Source organism: Mobula hypostoma, chromosome 18 (assembly GCF_963921235.1).
Source record: "Mobula hypostoma chromosome 18, sMobHyp1.1, whole genome shotgun sequence".
Taxonomy (NCBI): Eukaryota; Metazoa; Chordata; class Chondrichthyes; order Myliobatiformes; family Myliobatidae; genus Mobula; species Mobula hypostoma.
The window spans coordinates 68,712,342-68,732,214 of record NC_086114.1 but is presented as its reverse complement, the minus strand read 5'-3'; the positions used below and the strand labels follow the sequence as shown (position 1 = coordinate 68,732,214).

At 43.4% G+C, this 19,873-nt stretch overlaps 2 protein-coding genes across 10 annotated transcripts in view; both read left to right on the top strand.

Annotated features, from left to right (window-relative positions):
• adpgk (ADP-dependent glucokinase) overlaps positions 1-9,211 on the top strand; it is a 37,683-nt gene extending 28,472 nt beyond the window's left edge. For 2 of the 3 annotated variants that reach the window (XM_063071061.1, XM_063071063.1), the window contains 2 exons: positions 4,574-4,672; positions 5,777-9,211. In XM_063071061.1, the coding sequence (XP_062927131.1) occupies positions 4,574-4,672; positions 5,777-6,334 (657 nt within the window). In that variant the 3' untranslated portion in view covers positions 6,335-9,211. The remainder of the gene's footprint in view (positions 1-4,573; positions 4,673-5,776) is intronic. The other variant, XM_063071062.1, reaches the window with a different exon arrangement.
• A 1,351-nt stretch (positions 9,212-10,562) lies between these two features.
• The window catches only part of LOC134358620 (neogenin-like), a 316,976-nt gene continuing 307,665 nt past the window's right edge, over positions 10,563-19,873 (top strand). For 2 of the 7 annotated variants that reach the window (XM_063071071.1, XM_063071070.1), the window contains exon 1: positions 10,563-11,004. In XM_063071071.1, the coding sequence (XP_062927141.1) occupies positions 10,590-11,004 (415 nt within the window). In that variant the 5' untranslated portion in view covers positions 10,563-10,589. The remainder of the gene's footprint in view (positions 11,005-19,873) is intronic. The other 5 variants (XM_063071067.1, XM_063071066.1, XM_063071068.1 and 2 more) reach the window with 4 other exon arrangements.

Below are 19,873 nucleotides of genomic sequence, written 5' to 3'. Positions count from 1 at the left end.
TCTCAGTGATGGCCACAATATCATACCTGCCAATCTGTAGCTGTACAACAAGATCATCCACCTTATTCCTTATGCTGCGTGCATTTAAGTATAACACCTTAAGTCCAGTATTTGGTACTTTTTGCTTTGATTGCACTGTAACTCATCCCAATGGCTGCAAATTTGCCTCATCCCCTGCCTGTCCTTCCTGACATCCTTACTGCTCACTATCTTAGATTTATTTCTGTTTTCCCCCTCCTCTGCTCTATCATTCTGGTTCCCATCCCCCTGCCAAATTAGTTTAATCCCTCCTTAACAGCTCTATCAAACCTTCGCTCCAGGATATTGGTCCCCTTCGGATTCAGGTGTAACCCGTCCTTTTTGAACAGGTCATACTTCCCCCAGAAGAGATCCCAATGATCCAAGAATCTGAAGCCCTGCCCCCTACACCAGTCTCTCAGCCACGCATTCATCTGCCTGATCCGACTATTCTTGCCCTCGCTAGCACGTGGCACAGGTAGCAATCCTGAGATTACTACCCTGGAGGTCCTGCTTCTCAGCTTCCTTCCTAACTCCCAGAAATCTCTCCTCAGGACCTCCTCCCTTTTCCTATCTATGTCATTGGTACCAACATGTACCAAGACAGCTGGCTGCTTGCCCTCTCCCTTCAGAATATTCTGGACCTGATCCGAGACATCCCGTACCCTGGCACCTGGGAGGCAACACACCATTCCTCACCCGAAGAACAGGAAAGCTGTCCAGATCAACAACTTTCTATAGCATTTCTTTACTGTTTGAATATCAAAATTCAAAGTATGTTTACCATGAATTCATTTTCTTTCACCCACAGGAAAATAAAGTACAATAGAAACCATGAAAGCCATACATAACAAAGGCAGAGTCCCATAACCAGAAGACATAGGAGCAGAATTAGGTCCATCAAGTCTGCTGCACCATTCCATCATGGCTGATTTATTATTGCTCACAACCACATTTTCTTGCCTTCTCCCTGTAACCTTTGACACCCTGGCTAACCAAGAACCTATCAACCTCTATTAAATATACTAAATAACCTGGCTAGCACAGTCATCTGTGGCAATGAATTCCACAGATTCACCACCCTCTGGCCAAATAAATTGCTCTTCATCTCTGTTCTAAATAGATGCACCTCTCTTCTGAGGCTGTGCCCTGGTCCTAGACTCGCCCATTATATGAAGCATCTTCTCCACATCTACTCTGGCTAGGCCTTTCAATATTTTTAATAGGTTTCAATGAGATCCCCCTTGTTCTAAACTCCAGCGCAGGCCCAGAGCCATTAAACACTCCTCATACATTAACCCTTTTATTCCTGGAATAAATCTTGGGGACCTCATCTGGACCTTCTGCAATGCTAACACATTTTTTTTTAGATAAAGGGCCCAAAATGGCTCGCAATACCTTCAAGTGAGGTCTGACCCTATGCCTTATAGAGACTCAGGATTACATACTTGCTCTTATTCTCATTGTCTCGAAATGAATGACAATATTCCAATTGCTGCCCTTAACTTGACTCAATCTGCAGGATAACCTTTTAGGGAATCCTGCACAAGGGCTCCCAAGTCCCTTTGCACCTTAGATTTTCTGAATTTTCTCCCTGTTTAGAAAATAGTCTACACCTTTATTCCTTCTATTAAAGTGCATGACCATACACTTCCCTACTATATTCCATCTGTCCCTGAAAGTGAGTCAACAGGCTGTGAGTCTGTTCAGTGACATCCACACCGGTCTTGGAGCCTGATGGTTGGAAGGTAACAACTGTTGTTGTACTTTAAACACAAGCAAGTCTGTAGATGCTGGAAGACCAAAGCAACACACAAAATGCTGGAGTAAATCAGCAGGTCAGGTAGCATCTATGGAAATGAGTAAACAGTCGATGTTTTGGGCTGAGATCCTTCTTCAGGACTGGGAAGGAAGTGGGGAAGATGCCAGAATAAAAAGGTGGGGAGGGGGAAGGAGGACCAGCTGGAAGGTGATAGGTGAAGCCAGATGGGTAGGAAAGGTAATGGGTTGGAGAGGAAGGAATTTGATAGGAGAGGAGACCGTAGGAGAAGGAGGAGGAGGAGGGGATCCAGGGGGAGATGATAGGCAGGTGAACAGAGTTAAGAGGTCTGAGTGGGAAATAGAGGAAGAGTGGAGGGGGTGCGAATTTTTTTTAATTGGAAAGAGAAATCAATATTCACGCCATCAGGTTAGAGGCCATCAGGTCCAGATGGAATATCACACATTCTTTTTCTCTCTCTGCTTTTTCTCCCTCTGTCTCTCTCACAATACCCCTTGCCCATCCTCTGGGTTTTTCCCCCCTCCCCCTTTTCCTTCTCCCTAGGCCTCCTGTCCCATGATCCTCTCATATCCCTTTTGCCAATCAACTGTCCAGCTCTTGGCTCCATCCCTCCCCCTCCTGTCTTCTCCTATCATTTTGGATCTCACCCTCCCACTTTCAACTCTTTCAGTTAGTCCTGATGAAGAGTCTCGGCCCGAAACGTCGACTGTACCTCTTCCTGGAGATGCTGCCTGGCCTGCTGCGTTCACCAGCAGCTTTGATGTGTGTTGCTGGAATATAAGGTGATGCTCCTCCACCTCATCATGCTTGTCCATCAGCAAGTTCTGCTTTTGGTGGACAGAGTGGGGTACTGAATGAAGCAGTGTGCCGATTTATGATGGGTCTCATCCATGTGGAGGAGGCCGCAATGGGAGCACCAGATGCAATAGATTTGCAGGTGAAGTACTGCCTGACCTGGAAAGACTATCTGGGATCCCAGACCTGTTGTTTGAGCTGAAGACTTGCCATTTAAGTACATCAAATGACACTAATTTCTATAGCTCCTTTTCTATTTAGGATGCCAGATGCAGGCTCTCCAGCGATAACATCATTTTCCTTCTGGCAGACCTTCCTAATGTGCTTAAGCACACCTGTTTGTACATCAGCTCTCCCATCAGAAGGGGACAGACAGCTCAAAACATGTTTTTTCTATCCTATATTTGTGTCAGGGTAGCAGATGATTTCAGGATTGCTGCAGTATTGAAAACTTGTCGTGAATTTCAATACTGCAGACAATCCTGTAACCTGCTGTACAATAGGATCCATGAAAACCATACATAACAAAGTTGAGTCCTTTGAAACTTGTTTTCAATATGGACTTGCACTCAAGCAAGTTCAAAGTAAATTTCTTATCAAGGTACATATATGGCACCATATACAACTGTGAATTCATTTTCTTGTGGGCATACTCAGTAAATCCATATTAGAATAATAACCATGATAGAATCAAGAAGAAAACACACCAATTCAATCAGTGTGCAACAGACAATGAACTGTACAAATACAGAAAGAAATAATAGTAAATAAACAAGCATTAAATATCAAGAGCATTTGATGAAGAGTCCTTCAAAGTAAGTCCATAGGTTGTGGGAGCATTTCAACGATAGGGCAAGTGATTGTCGAGTGAAGTTATCCCCTTTGGTTCAAGAGCCTAATGGTTGAGGACCTGGTAGTGAGTCCTCAGTTCCTGTACCACCTTCCTGATGGCAGCAGCAAGAAGAGACCTTGACTTGGCTGGTGGGGGACCCTGATGATGGATGATACTTTCCTGTGACAATACTCTGTGTAGATGTGCTCAATGGTGGGAAGGGCTTTACCCATGATTGACTGGACTGTATCCACTATTTTTTGTGGGATTATCTGTTCACCGGTATTGGTGTTTCCATATCAGGTTGTGATGCAGCCAGTTAGTATACTAACCACCACACACCTATAGAAGTTTGTCAAAATTTTAGATGTCATGGTGAATTTTTGAGAGCTCCTAAGGAAGTAAAGGCGCTGCTGTGCTTACGTACTGGACCCAGGGGAGGTCCTCTGAAATGATAACACTGAGGAATTTAAAGCTGCTGACTCTTTCTACCTCTGATCCCCGGATGAGGACTGGCTTCTGAATCTCCTGTTTTCTCCTTCTCGGTCTTGCTGACATTGTGTAAGAGATTGTTGTGGCATCACTCAGTAAGATTTTCAGTGTCCCCTCCCCCCCACCCAATATGCTGATTCGTTACCACCTTTGATTTGGCCTGTGACAGTGGTGTTGTCAGCAAACTTGAATATGGCATTAGAGCTGTGCTTAGCCTCACAGTCATAAGCATAAATCGAGTAGGAGCAGGGAACTAAGCGCACAGCCTTGTGGTGCATGTGTGCTGATGGAGATTAAGGAGGAGATATTGTTGCCAATCTGAACTGACTGCGGCCTGCAAGTGAGGAAATTGAGAATCCAGTTGCACAAGGAGATATTGAGGCCAAGGTCTTGAAGCTTATTAATTAGTTTTGAGGAGATGATGGTATTAATGCTGTCAAGAAAACTGAGGTCTTCCCAAGTGAGGAGCAGAGGGTCGACAATAACTGAGAACATTTCATTACTTGCTGAAGGTTAGTATTGGATTTTGTTACGACAATCTTAAATGTTTCTTAAAGCAGGACTGATATTTCTCTGAACTGTAACCAATGTCTGTTTCAGCTTGAACATAATGACTTTGTTTGCTCCACCCATTCCCCAATTAATCCACATCACAGGTGAGCCTGTTAATCTCTCAGATCCCCAATGAAATCTCAGTGCACCTGGAGCTTGCCAGCATGACGGACACTGCGTACATGAACACAATTGTGGAACAGGTAATGATTGTTTTTGGGGTAGATGGAGGGTGTAGATCTATGTTGTACTGTGGTGGAATGATTCAACCTCACACTGCCATTTTACTGAATTGGCAGAATGTGGGAAAGTGAAATTAGTTTAAATTCTTCGAAGTTGAAAAGTGGAATAATAAACGAGCAGGGATGGTTGCTTTGTTCCAACACAGTTAACTTGAGGAGACACTCAGATACCATTCCTGTCTTGATTCTAGTTAAATTTACACTGTTGCTGTAGCAGTCTTCATCTAGTTAGAAATGGTGTCTGCAAGTGTGTAGTCCCTCTTCATTGTAGAGTATGGAACAGTACTGCACATGAGTCGGCCTTTAGGCCCACAATGTCTGTGACAACTATGATGCCAAATGACACTAATCCCATCTGCCATAAATAATCCACATACTTCCATTCTCCACATGTGTGTGTATCTGTTTAAATGCCCCTTGAACAGCACTTTGTCCACTCACACCACTATCTCTGGCAATGCTTACCACTGTGTTTGAAGCAAAAATCGCCCTGCGTATGTCCCTTATATTTTCACCCTTTCGGAAAACTATGACCTCTAGTATTTGACATTTCTTTGTCAAAGCCCAAGCAAACTCCTCTCTTGCCTTTCTCAATAGCCTGGAATAGACTTATCAACCTTAATGCAATAGGTACAACACCACCACCTTTTTGATCTCAATGTGCTCCTACCACTCCCTGATCTCACTATCCACCATGCCTTTCTTCTTGTCCTTCCTTCACGCCCATGTCCTTCCCAACCAATAGCATCTACGGACATCCTGTACACCTCCAGCAGTCAGGCACTTCCTTTGGCTGGTAACTCTTAAGGATTCTTCCATTTACTTTGTGCAGTTGTAGCCAGAACAAATCCGCCAGTGTGCTCTTTACTGTGCCGTTGGGATTATACAAAAGATCTATGCTTAATCTCCCCCCACTCTCCTCCCATAGTGGTGTGAATTAGACTATTGTGTGACAAATAACTGGTCATCTTTTAACCTCTACATAATCACTGAGGGTTATATTCCCCTGACTGTTTGGTATGCTGTTAGATTATTTCCCATCTGATCCACTTTTCTTTTCCTCAGCAGGTTCTCACTCTTGTGAACTCAATTGGCCTAAATGAGCAGGAACTCTTGTTCATCAGTCGTGCTGGTTCAGGGCCTCACAGCTCACAACAGTATTGGAGTGGAACTCCCGATGTTGCAATGGTCAGCGATATCATCTTCTGGCTCCTCAAAGAGTACGGGCGCACAGACTCAACCAGGGATTCAGATTTAACTCGCATTCATTTTCACACGCTCTCTTACCACGTGATAGCAATCATTGACGGTTACTGGAACAATCAAGTTGCATCTGTTGCAGCTGGTGCGCGAATTGCTGGGAGTCAAGCATGTGGTACCGACGCCATTGACCCCACAAAAGTTGTTCTCAAATCCCCCATGCAATTTGTTCTGTCAAACATCGACAAATCACTGAAGACCAAGAAAATGACATTGAGTCCAACCAATCCAGTGGGCATATGGCACAGAGAAAACATTACATTCTTCATTACCCCTGTGCTGGTTTGCATTGACCCAATCAGGACTGTAGGATTGGGAGACAGCATCTCTGCGGAAGGCTTGTTGTATTCCGAGCGGCAGTGATGTGACTCAGTGTTCAACAAGACAGAGTCAAACCTGACTGTAATAATGGCAAATTTTCTATGTAGTGTAGGAATGGCTCTTTGAGTGTGGGGTGTGTGTCATGGCTTAGAGCAGGGAGAAGGGACAGCAGGTACGGGTGTGAGGTGCTTCTTTTTTATCTTAGCTATAGTGTAAGAAAGCCAACAAGTAAGTGAATGTAGTTTTCATTTGTAGATTTGCTGTATTCTATGGACATCTCAAATCTTTTCATTTTCTTTTATATAGATATATCTTTTCAAACTTTTCTACATTTCCTATTTTTGATGAAATCTTTGGAAATGTAGTTAAGTGGTTTGGGATACAATGAGTTTGTGGTGTAGTTATATAGTTATTTGTGAGATGCAATGTATTGGATGGGTCTTCCACGTGGATTTTCATCCATGGATAATCTTTTACTGGCAGACTTTCACATGCAGAATGAATGTGGTTTCAGTGCCACTTCTAGTCTGGCTGAGTTAACATAACAGTGCTTAGACCATAAGACATAGGAGCAGAATTAGGCTATTCAGCCCATTGTATCTATCATGGCTTGCCTTAATTCAACTCTAATTGCAAACTGCAGGATGTGGGGACTGGCAAACAGGATGCTTTTCTGAGTTGCAGGCATTGCTTCCCAAAGCCGGGTGAACAACAGGCCAAGCAGTAGTCTTACTACTTGGCTTTAAAGAAGGCTTTGCTTCATTTCCACTGTTAGACATTGCTTCCTCCCTTCTTTCAGGAAATACTGAAATTTGAAAGGTTAGTGATTGGAAATGTACTACATTTACCTGGTGAAGAACACCTTATTGCTCCCTGCTATCAGCTGTGTCCTTTCTCTTACCACCCCTAATGCTGAACGATTGCAGTTTAATGCCTTCGTTCAGTCAGGAAAGCTTTATAACTTCCAGTCAGAATGGATTTCTGTATTTGAAAGCTGCTACATTAAACCACCAATTCAGAGTGAAAGCCAGGCTTTGAAACAACATTTTCCCAGAAATCTATACTTTAGGAGGAGTGGATGAACAAAGTGCTGGGTGGGGATGTGGGAGTTGCTAATTTTCAGCCTTTTTATCGAGAAAGGAGTAATGAACTGTTAGTGATCATGATTCTGATTTAGCCTGTCTGGCATCTCCGTTTAAGGAATGGAAATGTAGCTATGGCAAGTAAAACTCCCCTGTGGTAGTTAGATGGGGGCATTGATTTGGTCAATGACTGGGAGGGTTGGAGAGAACCCTGCATGCATTTGGAGGGTGGGTGTGGAGGGGCTTCTGCAAAATGTATGTTCCTGGAAGGCTGGACCAGAGTTGCGAAGCTCCCCAATTGAATAGCTTGTGCTGACTGTTGAAGTTACCGCATAGAGAGTGGGTAAGTGCAGAAGTGAGGTGGTGGGAGGCACATACAATATAGGGCTACTTGTGCTGTTCATTCTACATCTTGACATCCAATGTAGAGGAAGTAAATTTAAAAGAACATTTAAAACTGAGTCTGAAAGTTATGTGTGTCCCCACTATTCTCACCAGGTTACGAGCTGCCTGACTGAGGGCAAAGTCTGAGTCAGGCAGCTGACTGAGATCACTTCTATCTTTGCTCTGATTAGCTTTCTCTCAGATGTCATTGAACCAAAGGCTGTGACGTACTGTGACATAAATTCAGCTACAAATTTAGCAGACAATCAGCTATGTTTACACTGGAGGGTGAACTTGGCTATTTAATGCTTTTTGTATTGAGGAACGTTTGTTTTTTTTTCTGTTTCCTTTTCCATTCCAACAACACCGTGGCTGTGCTTATGCTATTAGATATTCCACTTGAAAGGGGATTTTTTTGCCGAAATGCATTCAGTAGATGTGATGTCAACCTTGCTTTTTAGGTCTGTGACTTTTCACAGGTCATTAATACTAATGAAGGTTGTTCCTGAAAGTATGCTTCATAGAACCAGTGCAAGATGAAAGATCTCAAAATGTATCCTCTAAGTTATAAATGCAACAAGCTTGAACGTTTATCAATTGTTTTCAATTATCATCTGCCTTAGAGGCCTCTGCTCAGTAGGAGGCAGTGTAGTGCCATACAATGTCGACTATTCACACAAAAGCCAATGTGAAAATGGGGTTTGTGTAATTGATTGTTTTTCTGTTACAGCGAAGTGTCCACTAGCTGGTTGTATGTACTGTATATGGAATGTTACCCGTAATACAAAATTATGTGGAATTTGTTTATGATCAAAACAGCAGAGTTGGCATGTTATTTTGCAAAGACAAGACAAACTGATCCAAAGCATTTTGATTTACACATTTGGTGTGCTCCTGGGGTTGTCTTTGACTGTGAATTTGCTGCCAAAGGCAACTCTGCACGATCAACAGCAAGATATTAACAGGAATTCAGCATTTGCATTGCACTGGGACTGTGATCTGTCTCCATGCTCCCTCTAGTGACTTTGTGTCCGACCACAATGGACCCAGTGAAGACAAGAGATAAGAAATGGATCATTGAAAAGCTGGGATTCTGCTTAGTGTCAATTTGCATTGCAATTTGATTTCAAGGATCAATATTTTTCTTGGCAATGGGAACGTTAGTATGACATGTATGTTTTAAATTGTGGAAGATTTTTGCAAGCAGCGTTTGGCATGGTTTAAATTGATTCAAGCTTTATTAACACTGGTTGCTCTGCTTTTTCTGTGAAGCCTAGAGATACCTCATGGGCAGATTGTTGGAAGAATATATGCTTTGTTTTCTCTTATGTAAATTGTCAATGTCCAACAAAATTGAGGGTTTTTTGTTAAATTTCAGTGGTTAAGTACTGTATCAATCCAGTGACCATTTACTTTTGTAAAAGCAAAGTATTATAATAAATGCTGTTTTCTAAAAAAGGCATCTTTCAGCAGGTGAGTTATTTTTTATTTATGGTGCCTTATTATTCAGTGGCAAGGAATACAAACATGCTGTAGTTGTGTACAATACTGTATGTATTGCATCAGTGAGAATGTGTGTTTGTTGTGTTCTTCCCTTAGGACAGATCCTTATTCAAATCTTGCTTAACATTCTTGAGCTCCTTACTAGGAAAGAGTAGCTGGGATGTTCATCCATTTCTTTCCTTCTGATACCTTCAAACTACCTTGAGGAGGATGCAGACGTAAAGGGTCCAGTTTCTAATGAAGGGATTTCCTTTACATGCAGGTATTGGCTGCAGTCATTACTGAGGTCCCAGCTTACAAATATTTGAAATAAAATCTAAATCCTATCTTTCTGACTGAGCCTGTAGTTAATGTCTTAAGGGTTTTTGCAATCATTTACAAGATTTGGGCTTTGTTAACAAGGTTATTACCAAATTCTAAATGCTCTTGAGAAGGTAGTGGTGAGCTGTTGTCAGGAACCTCCAAAGTCTTTCTAATACATCACTGGGAACTCCAGGGTTTAGATCCAGCTCTTTATTTAAGAATAGCAATGTGAGCAATATGATATCCAATTTATGGGGCAACTTTGAGGGCAGTGTTCATAGACAAATAACTGCAGTGCATTATGTGGTACACCATCCCACATTGGGGGCACAAACTCAATTGACACCCCAGCACAATGCTCAGTGAATATTCCAGTATCAGATGTGATGTGAACTTTAGATCCTAACTTTTTTCCCCAAGTGAATGTAAGATATTCTGTTGCTTCCACTAGGAGATCAGTTTAGGATTGCATTGTCCTGGGCCTATTTATTCAGTCAATATCATTGAGAGAAATCAGCTGATCATTATCAGATCACTGTATGTGGGAGCTTGCTGTTGCATTTCCTAACGCAACATCATAAACATTTCAAAGATGCTTTGTCCTCTCTTTGAACCCAGTTTTTTTTTCATAACCACAAGAGATTCTGCAGATGCTGAAAATCCAGAATAATACCCACAAAATGCTGGATGAACTCAGCAGGCCAGGCAACATCTATGGAAAGGAATAAAGAGTTAACGTTTTTAGCCGAGAGGTCACTGATCACTAAACTAGGCTATGTTAAACGTTACAGGCCTGCCTGTCCTTCAGTAAGGTTCACTTTTTAATGTACATTAGAATTGACGGCAGTGATTCCTGTTCATTTGCTCCAGTCAAGATTTGGGCAGAAGTGATCAGCACGTATATGTGGAAAAATAGTTAACGTTTCAGATCAAGACTTTCCATAATCTTTCAGTGAGCCTCCTGAGCACTCCTAGCATATCCTATTTTTAATTAGGATTTCTGTATAGTCAGTTCGTTGTTTTAAATGCTTTTAGCTCCAGATTATTCTCCCGATTTTTGTTGCAGCGATTCCAGTCCAGTCGCTGTGGTGACTGGAGCTCTAGGCCGGGTTTTGCAGTTGGAATGCCCATCCAATCCACTTTGGGAATTCCGTTGCGGGTTTGGCTGCGGCGGGTGCTGTGCTCCAGGCCGGATTTTGTGGGCGACCCCGTCCATGCTGGGTATTGTCCGCGAGTGGCGGCCGCTCGCAGCCTCGCTCGGCTCGGCTTGGTTCGGCGAGCTCTTCTCGACCGACGGCGGACGGGCGGCGAATACCGGCGCGGCAGCAGCGGGCGCCCGATACCCAGGCGCAGGCCTGCGGCGGCGGTGGCGGGAGATGGCGGAGCGCCGACTGCGGCTCCTGTTGGCGCTGGCGGCTTTGAGCGCGGCCCGGAGCTCAGGTAAAGGTGGAATCCCGGGATGGCGAGGAGATCCCGGGCATGGTGGAACACCGGGAATGAAGAGACGGGGAATGCCGGTGTTTTGGGATGTGAGGGGAGGGTCGCCCTGAGGTGCACGGCACAAGCCGACGCTTTTCCTTGGAGTACAGGAGGTGACCAGGGAGCCGAGTGGGGCGTCCCCAGTCGTGAAGGGATTGGGAGGGGGGGGGTGGTTCGCAGGAGCCGGGGAAATGGAGGTGATGAGCAAAGCAGCTACAAGTGACAGGATGAAAAACTTCGTTTGGTGGCTGGGGTTTGAAATGCATTGTGGCGTTCAAATTGGAGCTGATGGGGGACTGAGTGGGAAGTATGTGCAAGGCTGTGGGGAGAGGGATTTCTCGATCGGTTTTAATCAGATAAGGCTAGTAGGGACTGGATGGGCTGAACGCGATAAACGTACTTTGATTCTGAGCTCAGCCTGGGAAAGCAACACTGGGATTAAGTGAAACACTGTACCAGGAATGAGGGAGAAATGCACTGAGCGGGTGCTGCCTATTCTGAGAGGGAGAGCGGGACAAAATGGGGGAAATTAATTGGAACTGGAAGTGAGGAGAGAATTTGAATCCATGACAGGGATGTGGAAGAATGGGGATAGAGGGATTACAAAGAGTGAGAAATTGGAATTCCTGGGAAAGGGAGCTGGGGAGTTAAAGGTGAATGAATAGGAATTGGGAATAGAGAATTTATGGGGGATAAAGGGAGACTGAGAAGGTATTGAAGTGATTAGCAGGAGAGAGAGGTTACTCTGGGACTCCCAGGGGAGCATTGAATATTGGGCTTTGCAGAATGAACAAAAATGAACATGCTGAGAAAATGTCAGGACAATGAAGGAGCAGAAACACTGCAAGAGCAAAGAGATGACTGGATTTTGTGGGAATACCAGAATAGCTGGGAGAGAGACTGTGATTATGGAGAAAATAATAGGAATACTGCAGGAGAGACTGTGAAATATCTGGGTGAGCAGCAGTAGGTATGAATGGGAGGAATTTGGAGTTGAAGGAAGAATGATCTTGAAAATCAGTAGAAATTGAAAATGATGTGAATGAGAAAACTAGACAATGTGAGTAAAAAGGGGAAAATACTGAAATTTGTGATATGTATTGAACCTGATTCGTTCAGAACCTCTTAAGAGTGTGTAATGAGATAGTCAGTTATAAAGTGCTGGATTTGTTTTTCTATTTGTGGCATTGACATCTTGCTAAATTGAAAAAAACATTAAGTGCAAATTTTGAAAAATAACTGTTCTTCAGCATCAGGATCGATGGCCTTTATATTCTAGTATCTGTCATCTCTCATTTACACTTCTGTTAAAAATCAAATGCTTTGTATTTCTCTGTTCAACTTTTTCTTCTTTTGAAAACCCAGATATTTTCAGATAGTGATGCTGTGCTCAATTAATAATATCAATCTAGATTGTGTACGTAGCAGAGGGTAGACTATGTCATATAGCATTATTATTGAAACTGGTCTTGATCTCTATGTCCATAGTCCCAGCAGAATATAATCAGTAGTGAGAGTTCTTGTAATACTTGGCAAGGTTCAGTTAACCAACTTCAGTAAAGCATGTTTCTAACCCTAAGTAGTAACAAGTAATTCTGGAAATGGATGCAAGGTCTTGGAATATCCTACAATGTCATTGAGTTTCAGTCAAGTTCAACAGTGGGATGATGGAGATTGGGTGGCTTGCTCCATCCAAACGAATTGTCACCGGGTGATTGGGGGTTAACTAATACTGCACAACTTCTGAGAAAGGTACTGGTGAGGGTAGCCTGGCACTGGGGTGGGAGTAATATGTGGTGAAAGATTTAGAGTTGTGCACAATGTAGAAGCAGGTTTAATTACAAGAGATTTTGTTTTGGTAATACTTGAATGCAGAAAGGATTAAGGTTGCATTGTTTCATTGGGACTTTTTTTAGACTAATGGTCATCCAAGAGCTTGTTTGGCTTTCAGCATGGAATAGAATAGTTTTTTTTACAGAAATGTCCATGCTGAATGAACTGACTTAGGAGACAAGCTCATTGCTTTCTTACTGTGTGGTCTCCTGCGGCAGTTTCTAAAACCAGTTATCTATTGGACAGTGCTTCATGTTCTAGACCCCAGCTGATCATCTTTTGTACTACTTCTTCTTAACCCGTCACCCCAACAGCAGCTCACCAGATTCCTCTATCCTGGGCCAGTCTTTCAAATTGTCCCCAGATGTAACCCATCTTTGAAGATCCTTCCTTTCCCAGCCGTGAGATCTTTGGTTCTCTAGCACTAGGTATTTACAGGATGGGTTTGCTAGCCCCATGCTCAATCCTCCTCCTTTCACAGCTCGGTTTGGGACCGTCCATGGTGGGGTTAATCTTTTGTATCCATTGAACTTAAAGCTGCCATGGTCTTTCTTAGCCTTGAGGAGGGAAGTTAGTAATAGGGTGGCATAAAAGACTGCAGACATTGGAATCTGGAGCAACGGACAAGAAACAGGAGGACCTCAGCTAGTCAGGTAGCATCTCCACCTCTCCTTACCTGGTTCCATCAACAGCTGGCTAGGTCTTGTTCCACCCCTTCCTTCCACCTTTATATTCAGGCTATCTCTGTTCTATCTTTCAGTCCAGATGAAAGATCTCAATCAAAATCATTGACTATCCATTCCTTTTATACTTGCCCTGTTGGGTTCCTTCAGCTTGTATTTTTGATAATACGGGGCCTGGAGTGTTTTTTATTTGTATTTAGGTGCTTTGGAAAGCCCTGAAGTCATGAAAGTGCATTTATAATTGTGAGTTCTTGAATTTACTCTCACTCAGCTCTCCTGTTGTTTTGCTGATTCTGACAAGTATGTGATTCCACAGCGTTCTCCATCCCCTACTCTCTGCTGTTACCTTGCCCAGGTGGTTATTTTTTTATGTTTCAGCATTGATTAGTTTTCCAAATAGATGTCATTGTATGAGTATGATCCTTTCCTCAGCTGATTCTTTTTTTATTATTTTCAAAATGTAAAAATGGGGTACTCATGAGAGTATATACAAAAATGTCAAAATAAAGTGCTTTCTTTACATTGTGTTTTTCAGTCTATACATTCATAGTGTTGTTGGTTCTATGCATTATTGTAATTTAAGAGATGAGGGTGTCGGGGCCGAGGCGAGGGACAGGCCAGTTCAGATCGCTGCTCCACAACTCGGCTCTGCACCGAACTGTGGGACTCTTTGCGGGCTTCAGTTCAGATCATTATTTCCTTGCAGTTATTGTTTGCACAATGTTTTTTTTCTGCACACTGGATGTTTGGTCTTTTTTTATGGGCATGATGTGTTTTTATTCTCCGCACGTTGTGTTCGGCGGTCTTTTTTATGTGTTCTTTTCAGTTTCTTGTTTTGTGGCTGCCTGTTAGGGGATGAATTTCAGGGTTGTATAATATATAGGTACTTCGATAATAAATGTACTTTGAACATGCCCTGCACAACACATCACTGCATTCCTTTGTGTTTTTTGGTTTATACATTCATAGTGTTGATGGTTCTATGCATTATAGTGATTGTATATTTCTGCACAGCACATTGCCACTTGTGCCCTCTTGAGAAGATACAAACTTCAGTTGTTTGAGAGGCCTCTACAGAGGGCTGAGCCGGGCAAGATGTGTCTTGATAGAGGTGTATAAAATGATAAAAAGTATAAATCGAGTGGACGGCCAGAAACTTTTACCCAGAGTGGAAGTAGTTGATGTGAGGGGTCATAACTTTTAAGATGTTTGGAGGAAAGTGTAAGGGGGGGAAGTAAGTGTCAGAGGTAAGTTTTTACACAGGGTGGTTGCTGCCGGGGGTGTTGATAGATGAAGATGAATTGGTGCTGAACTGTCTCTGCAGCCTGTGGGCTCTGCAGCTCATGTTCTATTTAAACTTTTTTTTACTATTTGTGTGGTTTGTCCTCTTTTGCACATTAGATGTTTGTCGGTCTTATGTGTCGGTTTTTAAAATTGTGTTTCTTTGTTTTCCTGGGGCGCCTGCAAGAAAATGAATCTCAAGGTTGGAGGGCTATGTAGGAGGGGTTATATTGGAATCTTTTTCCCTTATTAGGGAGAGAGAGTCTGTGGTATGTCGAATACTGGGTGAATGAGTAGTCTTTGGGGTACTGCAAGTCAGTCTTATTGATGCTTTGCTGCATGCTTGAGTGCGCAGTGTAGGGCACTGATGCTTTTTTTTTGCTGTTGGGGGGGTAATTGCCTTGCTGCTGCTTGTGCATGGGAGGGGGAGCTGGGGGGGCTTTGGGGTTCTAATGTACAACTGTCATTCATTCTTTGGGGCACTCCTATTTTCATGGATGTTTGTGAAGAAAAAGAATTTCAGGATGTATATTGTATACATTTCTGTGACATTAAATGTACCTTTGAAACCTGTTGAATCAGGTTTAATATCACTGGTGTATGTCGTGAAATTTGTTGCTAGATAGATAGATACTTTATTGATCCCAAAGGGAATTAGTGTCACAGTAGCATTACAAATGCACAGATATACAAATATACAAGTATTATAAGAGAAGTAAGAAAGAATAAAAAATAAGTTATCTCAAACAGTCTTAACAGGAGGGGACCATCACTTCCCCAGCTATAGGTGGACTCATTTAAAGCCTAATGGCCGAGGGTAAGAATGACCTCATATAGCGCTCTTTCGAGCAGCGCAGTTGTCTTAGTCTATTACTAAAAGTGCTCCTCTGTTCAGCCAAGATGGCATGCAGAGGGTGAAAAACATTGTCCAGAATTGCTAGGATTTTTCATCGGGTCCTTTGTTCTACCACAGCCTCCAGTGTGTCCAGTTTGACTCCTATAAAATAGCCAGCCTTTTTAATCAGTTTATTGAGCCTGCTAGCATCACCCATGTTGATGCCATTGTCTCAGCACAACACCGCATAGAAGATTGTACTGGCAAATACAGACTGGTAGAACATGTGAAGAAGAGACCTGCATACTCCAAAGGACTTCAGACTCCTGAGGAAGTTGAGGCAACTCTGACCCTTCTTGTACACAGCCTCTGTGTTGGTGCTCCACTCAAATCTGTTGCTAGGTGCATCTCCAGGTACTTTAGGTCCTCACCACATCCACATCCTCACCATCAATAGTGACAGGGAGCAGTACAAACTTGGTCTTCCTAAAGTCCATCACTATTTCCTTTGTCTTACTGATGTTCAGCTGCTGATAATTCAGCTTGTACTATTCAACAATGTCCTCCATCAGGGCCCTGTATATATCCTCCTGTCTTCCCTTTATGCACCAAACTATTGCTGAGTCATCAGAGAATTTCTGCAGATGACGTGACTCAGTGTTGTGTCTGAGGTATATGGGGTAAACAGGAAGGGAGCCAATACAATCCCTTTTGGGGTCCCAGTGGCTTATAGCCACGTCTGACACAGCTCTGAAGTCACACCTGTCTGTCAGGTCGTCCATTATCCAGAATACAATGGAAGTGCCAAACTGCATTAAACAGAGCTTTTCCCTCCAGCAGTGAGGGCTGTATGGTGTAGAAGGCACATGAGAAATCCAAAAACATGATCCTCATAGTGCTACTCTGCTCATCCAAATGGAAGTAGGCTCTGTTCAGCAGGTAGATGACAGCATTGTTGACTCCAGTGTGCTCCTGGTAGACAAACTACAGGGGATCAAGGGCTGCAGGGGTCGGAGGTGAGCCAGGATCAGCCTCTCTAGGGTCTTCATGGTGTGTGAGGTCAGGGCCACTAGTCGTCGTCATTCCAGACTTTCGGTTGGCCTTTCTTGGGTACTGGAACCACACACAATGTTTTCCACACAGTCGGAATCCTTACCAGGACGAGATTCAGATTGAAAATTCACTGGAGAACTCCACACAGCTGCTTAGCACACTTCTTCAGGATCTTTGGGTTCACACCATCCAGTCCCAATATCTTGCCGTGTCAGAGTTTCCCCAGAGCCCTGCTCAGCAGTGAAGGTGAGTCCATGATGACTGGGGTGTGTGTGAAATCTGACAACAGAGGGGAAGAAGCTATCCCCAAATAATTGAGTATGTGCTTTCAGGCTTCTCTACCTCCTCCCTGATGGTAGCAATGAGAAGAAGGCATGTCCTGGGTGATGGGGGCCCTTAATGATGGATGCCACCTTCTTGAGGCATCGCTCCTTGAAGATGGTGCCCATGATGGAGCTGACTGTGTTTTGATCTCCCCCATACCAGAAAGTGATGCAGCCGGTTAGAATGCTCTCCACAGTATATCTGTAGAAATTTGCAAGAGTCTTTGGTGACATACCAAATCTCCTCAATCTTCTTATGAAATATAGCCACTGTTGTGCCTTCTTTGTAACTGCATTGATATGTTGGGCCAGGATAGATCCTCAGGGATGTTGACACCGAAAAACATGAAATTGCACATTCTTCCTACTTCTGATCCCTCCGTGAGGACTGGCGTGTGTTCCCTTGTCCTACCTTTTATGAAGTCCGCAATCAGTTCTTTGGTCTTACTGAACTGCAGGATTGCTGTTGCGACACCACTTAAGTAGCTGATATATTATGCTTCTGTATGCCCTCTCATCAACATCTGAAATTTTGCCAACAGTAGTTGTGTCATCAGCAAATTCATAGATATCACTTGAGCTGTGCCTAGCCATACAGTAGCGCAGTGGGCTAAGTACACATCCCCGAGGTGCGCCAGTGTTGATTGCCAGTGAAGTGGAGATGTTATTTCTGATCTGCACAGATTGTAGTCTCCCGGTGAGGAAGTCAAGGATCCAGTTGCAGAGGGAGATACGGAGGCCCAGGTTTTGGAACTTTTTGATCAGAATTCTAAGAGGTTCACGAGGATGATTTTGGGAATGAAGGGGTTAACAGATGAGCGTTTGGCAGCTTCGGGCCTGTGCTCACTGGAATTTAGAAGAATGCGTAGGGATCTCATGAAACCTACCAAATGTTGAAAGGACTAGATAGAGTGGATGTGGAGAGGATGTTTCCTATAGTGGGGCTATCCAGAACTCGAGGGCACAATCTCAAAACTGAGGGGTGACCCTTTAGAACAGAGGTAAGGAGGAATTTTTTTTAGCTAGAGATAGTAAACCTGTGGAATGCTCTGCCACAGACTTCAGAGGAGGCCAAGTCCATGCGTATATTTAAGGCAGAAGTTGATCGTTTCCTGATTGGTCAGGGCATCAAAGGATATGGCGAGAAGGCAGGTGTATGGGGTTGAGTGGGATCTGGGATCAGCCATGATAGAATGGTGGAGCAGACTTGATGGGCTGATTTGCCTAATTCTGCCCCTAAGTCTTATGGTCTTATGATTGTGTTAAACTCTGAGCTTGTAGCCAGACATAAGTATTAGTATTGTCCAGATGATCTTGGAGTAGGTTAAAGGGTTGGCATAATATTGTGGGCTATGGCCTGTATTGTATTGTGCTGTACTGTTCTATGTTTTGTGAATCACTGGATAGTGACAGGCAGTAGGACTGGAACTGGCTGACTTTCCTTTCCCTCATCACAGTGACTAATTAAATCCCATTTATTGTTGCTGTTTAAGACCACAATGTGCCTGTGTCCAGCAGAATACTTCACCCAGTCATTGAGGTAATATGATGTGCCCAGTGGGCACAAGTCCGAGATTGAGTGTATTGCAGAAGGAATTTGGATAGAAGGGAATGTGTGAGCTCTGTTGGAATCTTTCTGGCATATATTGTTCTTGTGAGTGAGTGGACAGGGTAGGAGCATACACCTCTTGTGATTGTATGTAAAGTTGCAGCTGTTTCATTGCAAGGTGTTAATGCTCACTCAGTAACACAATAACTACCTACAGCGGCAGTAGAGGATAGGTGGGGATGGAATATTAACAGGATTGCTGAGTGACATGAACACTGATGGGTTTTGGGTCCTATTACTGATTAAAAAATCTGCTTCATATTCCCACCTCTCAGGAATCCTGGTTAAACATGTGTTTCAAATTAATTTGTTAAGAAACCTCTGAGCTCAATTGTTGGCCGAGTAGATAAAGTACAGTCTGTTGTGTTCAGCGAGGAGAGGCACTGGTTCTGTTCAGTCAGGCTGGTAGATGTGATGGTGAAAGTACCCAGGTTACTGCTACTGATCATTGTCCAGCCAGGTGGGGTGCAGCGTTTTGGGTCAGGAACAGGTTTGGATTCTGATAATTTTAAGAGAGTATCTGTATACATAAACATCTACATCAGGATGCTGTTCATCAACTATAGCTCAGCATTTAATACCATAATTCCCATAATCCTGATTGAGAAGTTGTAGAACCTGGGCTCCTGTACCTCCCTATGCAACTGAATCCTCGACTTCCTAACCGGAAGACCACAGTCTGTGTGAATTGGTGATAACATATCCTCTTCGCTGATGATCAACACTGGCGCACCTCAGTGGTGTGTGCTTAGCCCACTGCTCTACTCTCTATATACACACGACTGTGTGGCTAGGCATAGCTCAAATACCTTCTACAAATTTGCTGATGATACCACCTTTGTTGGTAGAATCTCAGGTGGTGACGAGAGGGCGTACAGGAGTGAGCTATGCCAACTAGTGGAGTGGTTTTGCAGCAACAACCTGGCACTCAATGTCAGTAAGACGAAAGAACTGATTGTGGACTTCAGGAAGGGTAAGACGAAGGAACACATACCAATCCTCATAAGGGATCAGAAGTGGAGAGAGTGAGCAGCTTCAAGTTCCTGGGTGTCGAGATCTCTGAGGATCTAACCTGGTCCCAACATATTGATGTAGTTATAAAGAAGGCAAGACAGGCTATACTTTATCAGGAGTTTGAAGAGATTTGGCATGTCAACAAATGCACTCAAAAAAATCTATAGTTGTACCGTGGAGAGCATTCTGACAGGCTACA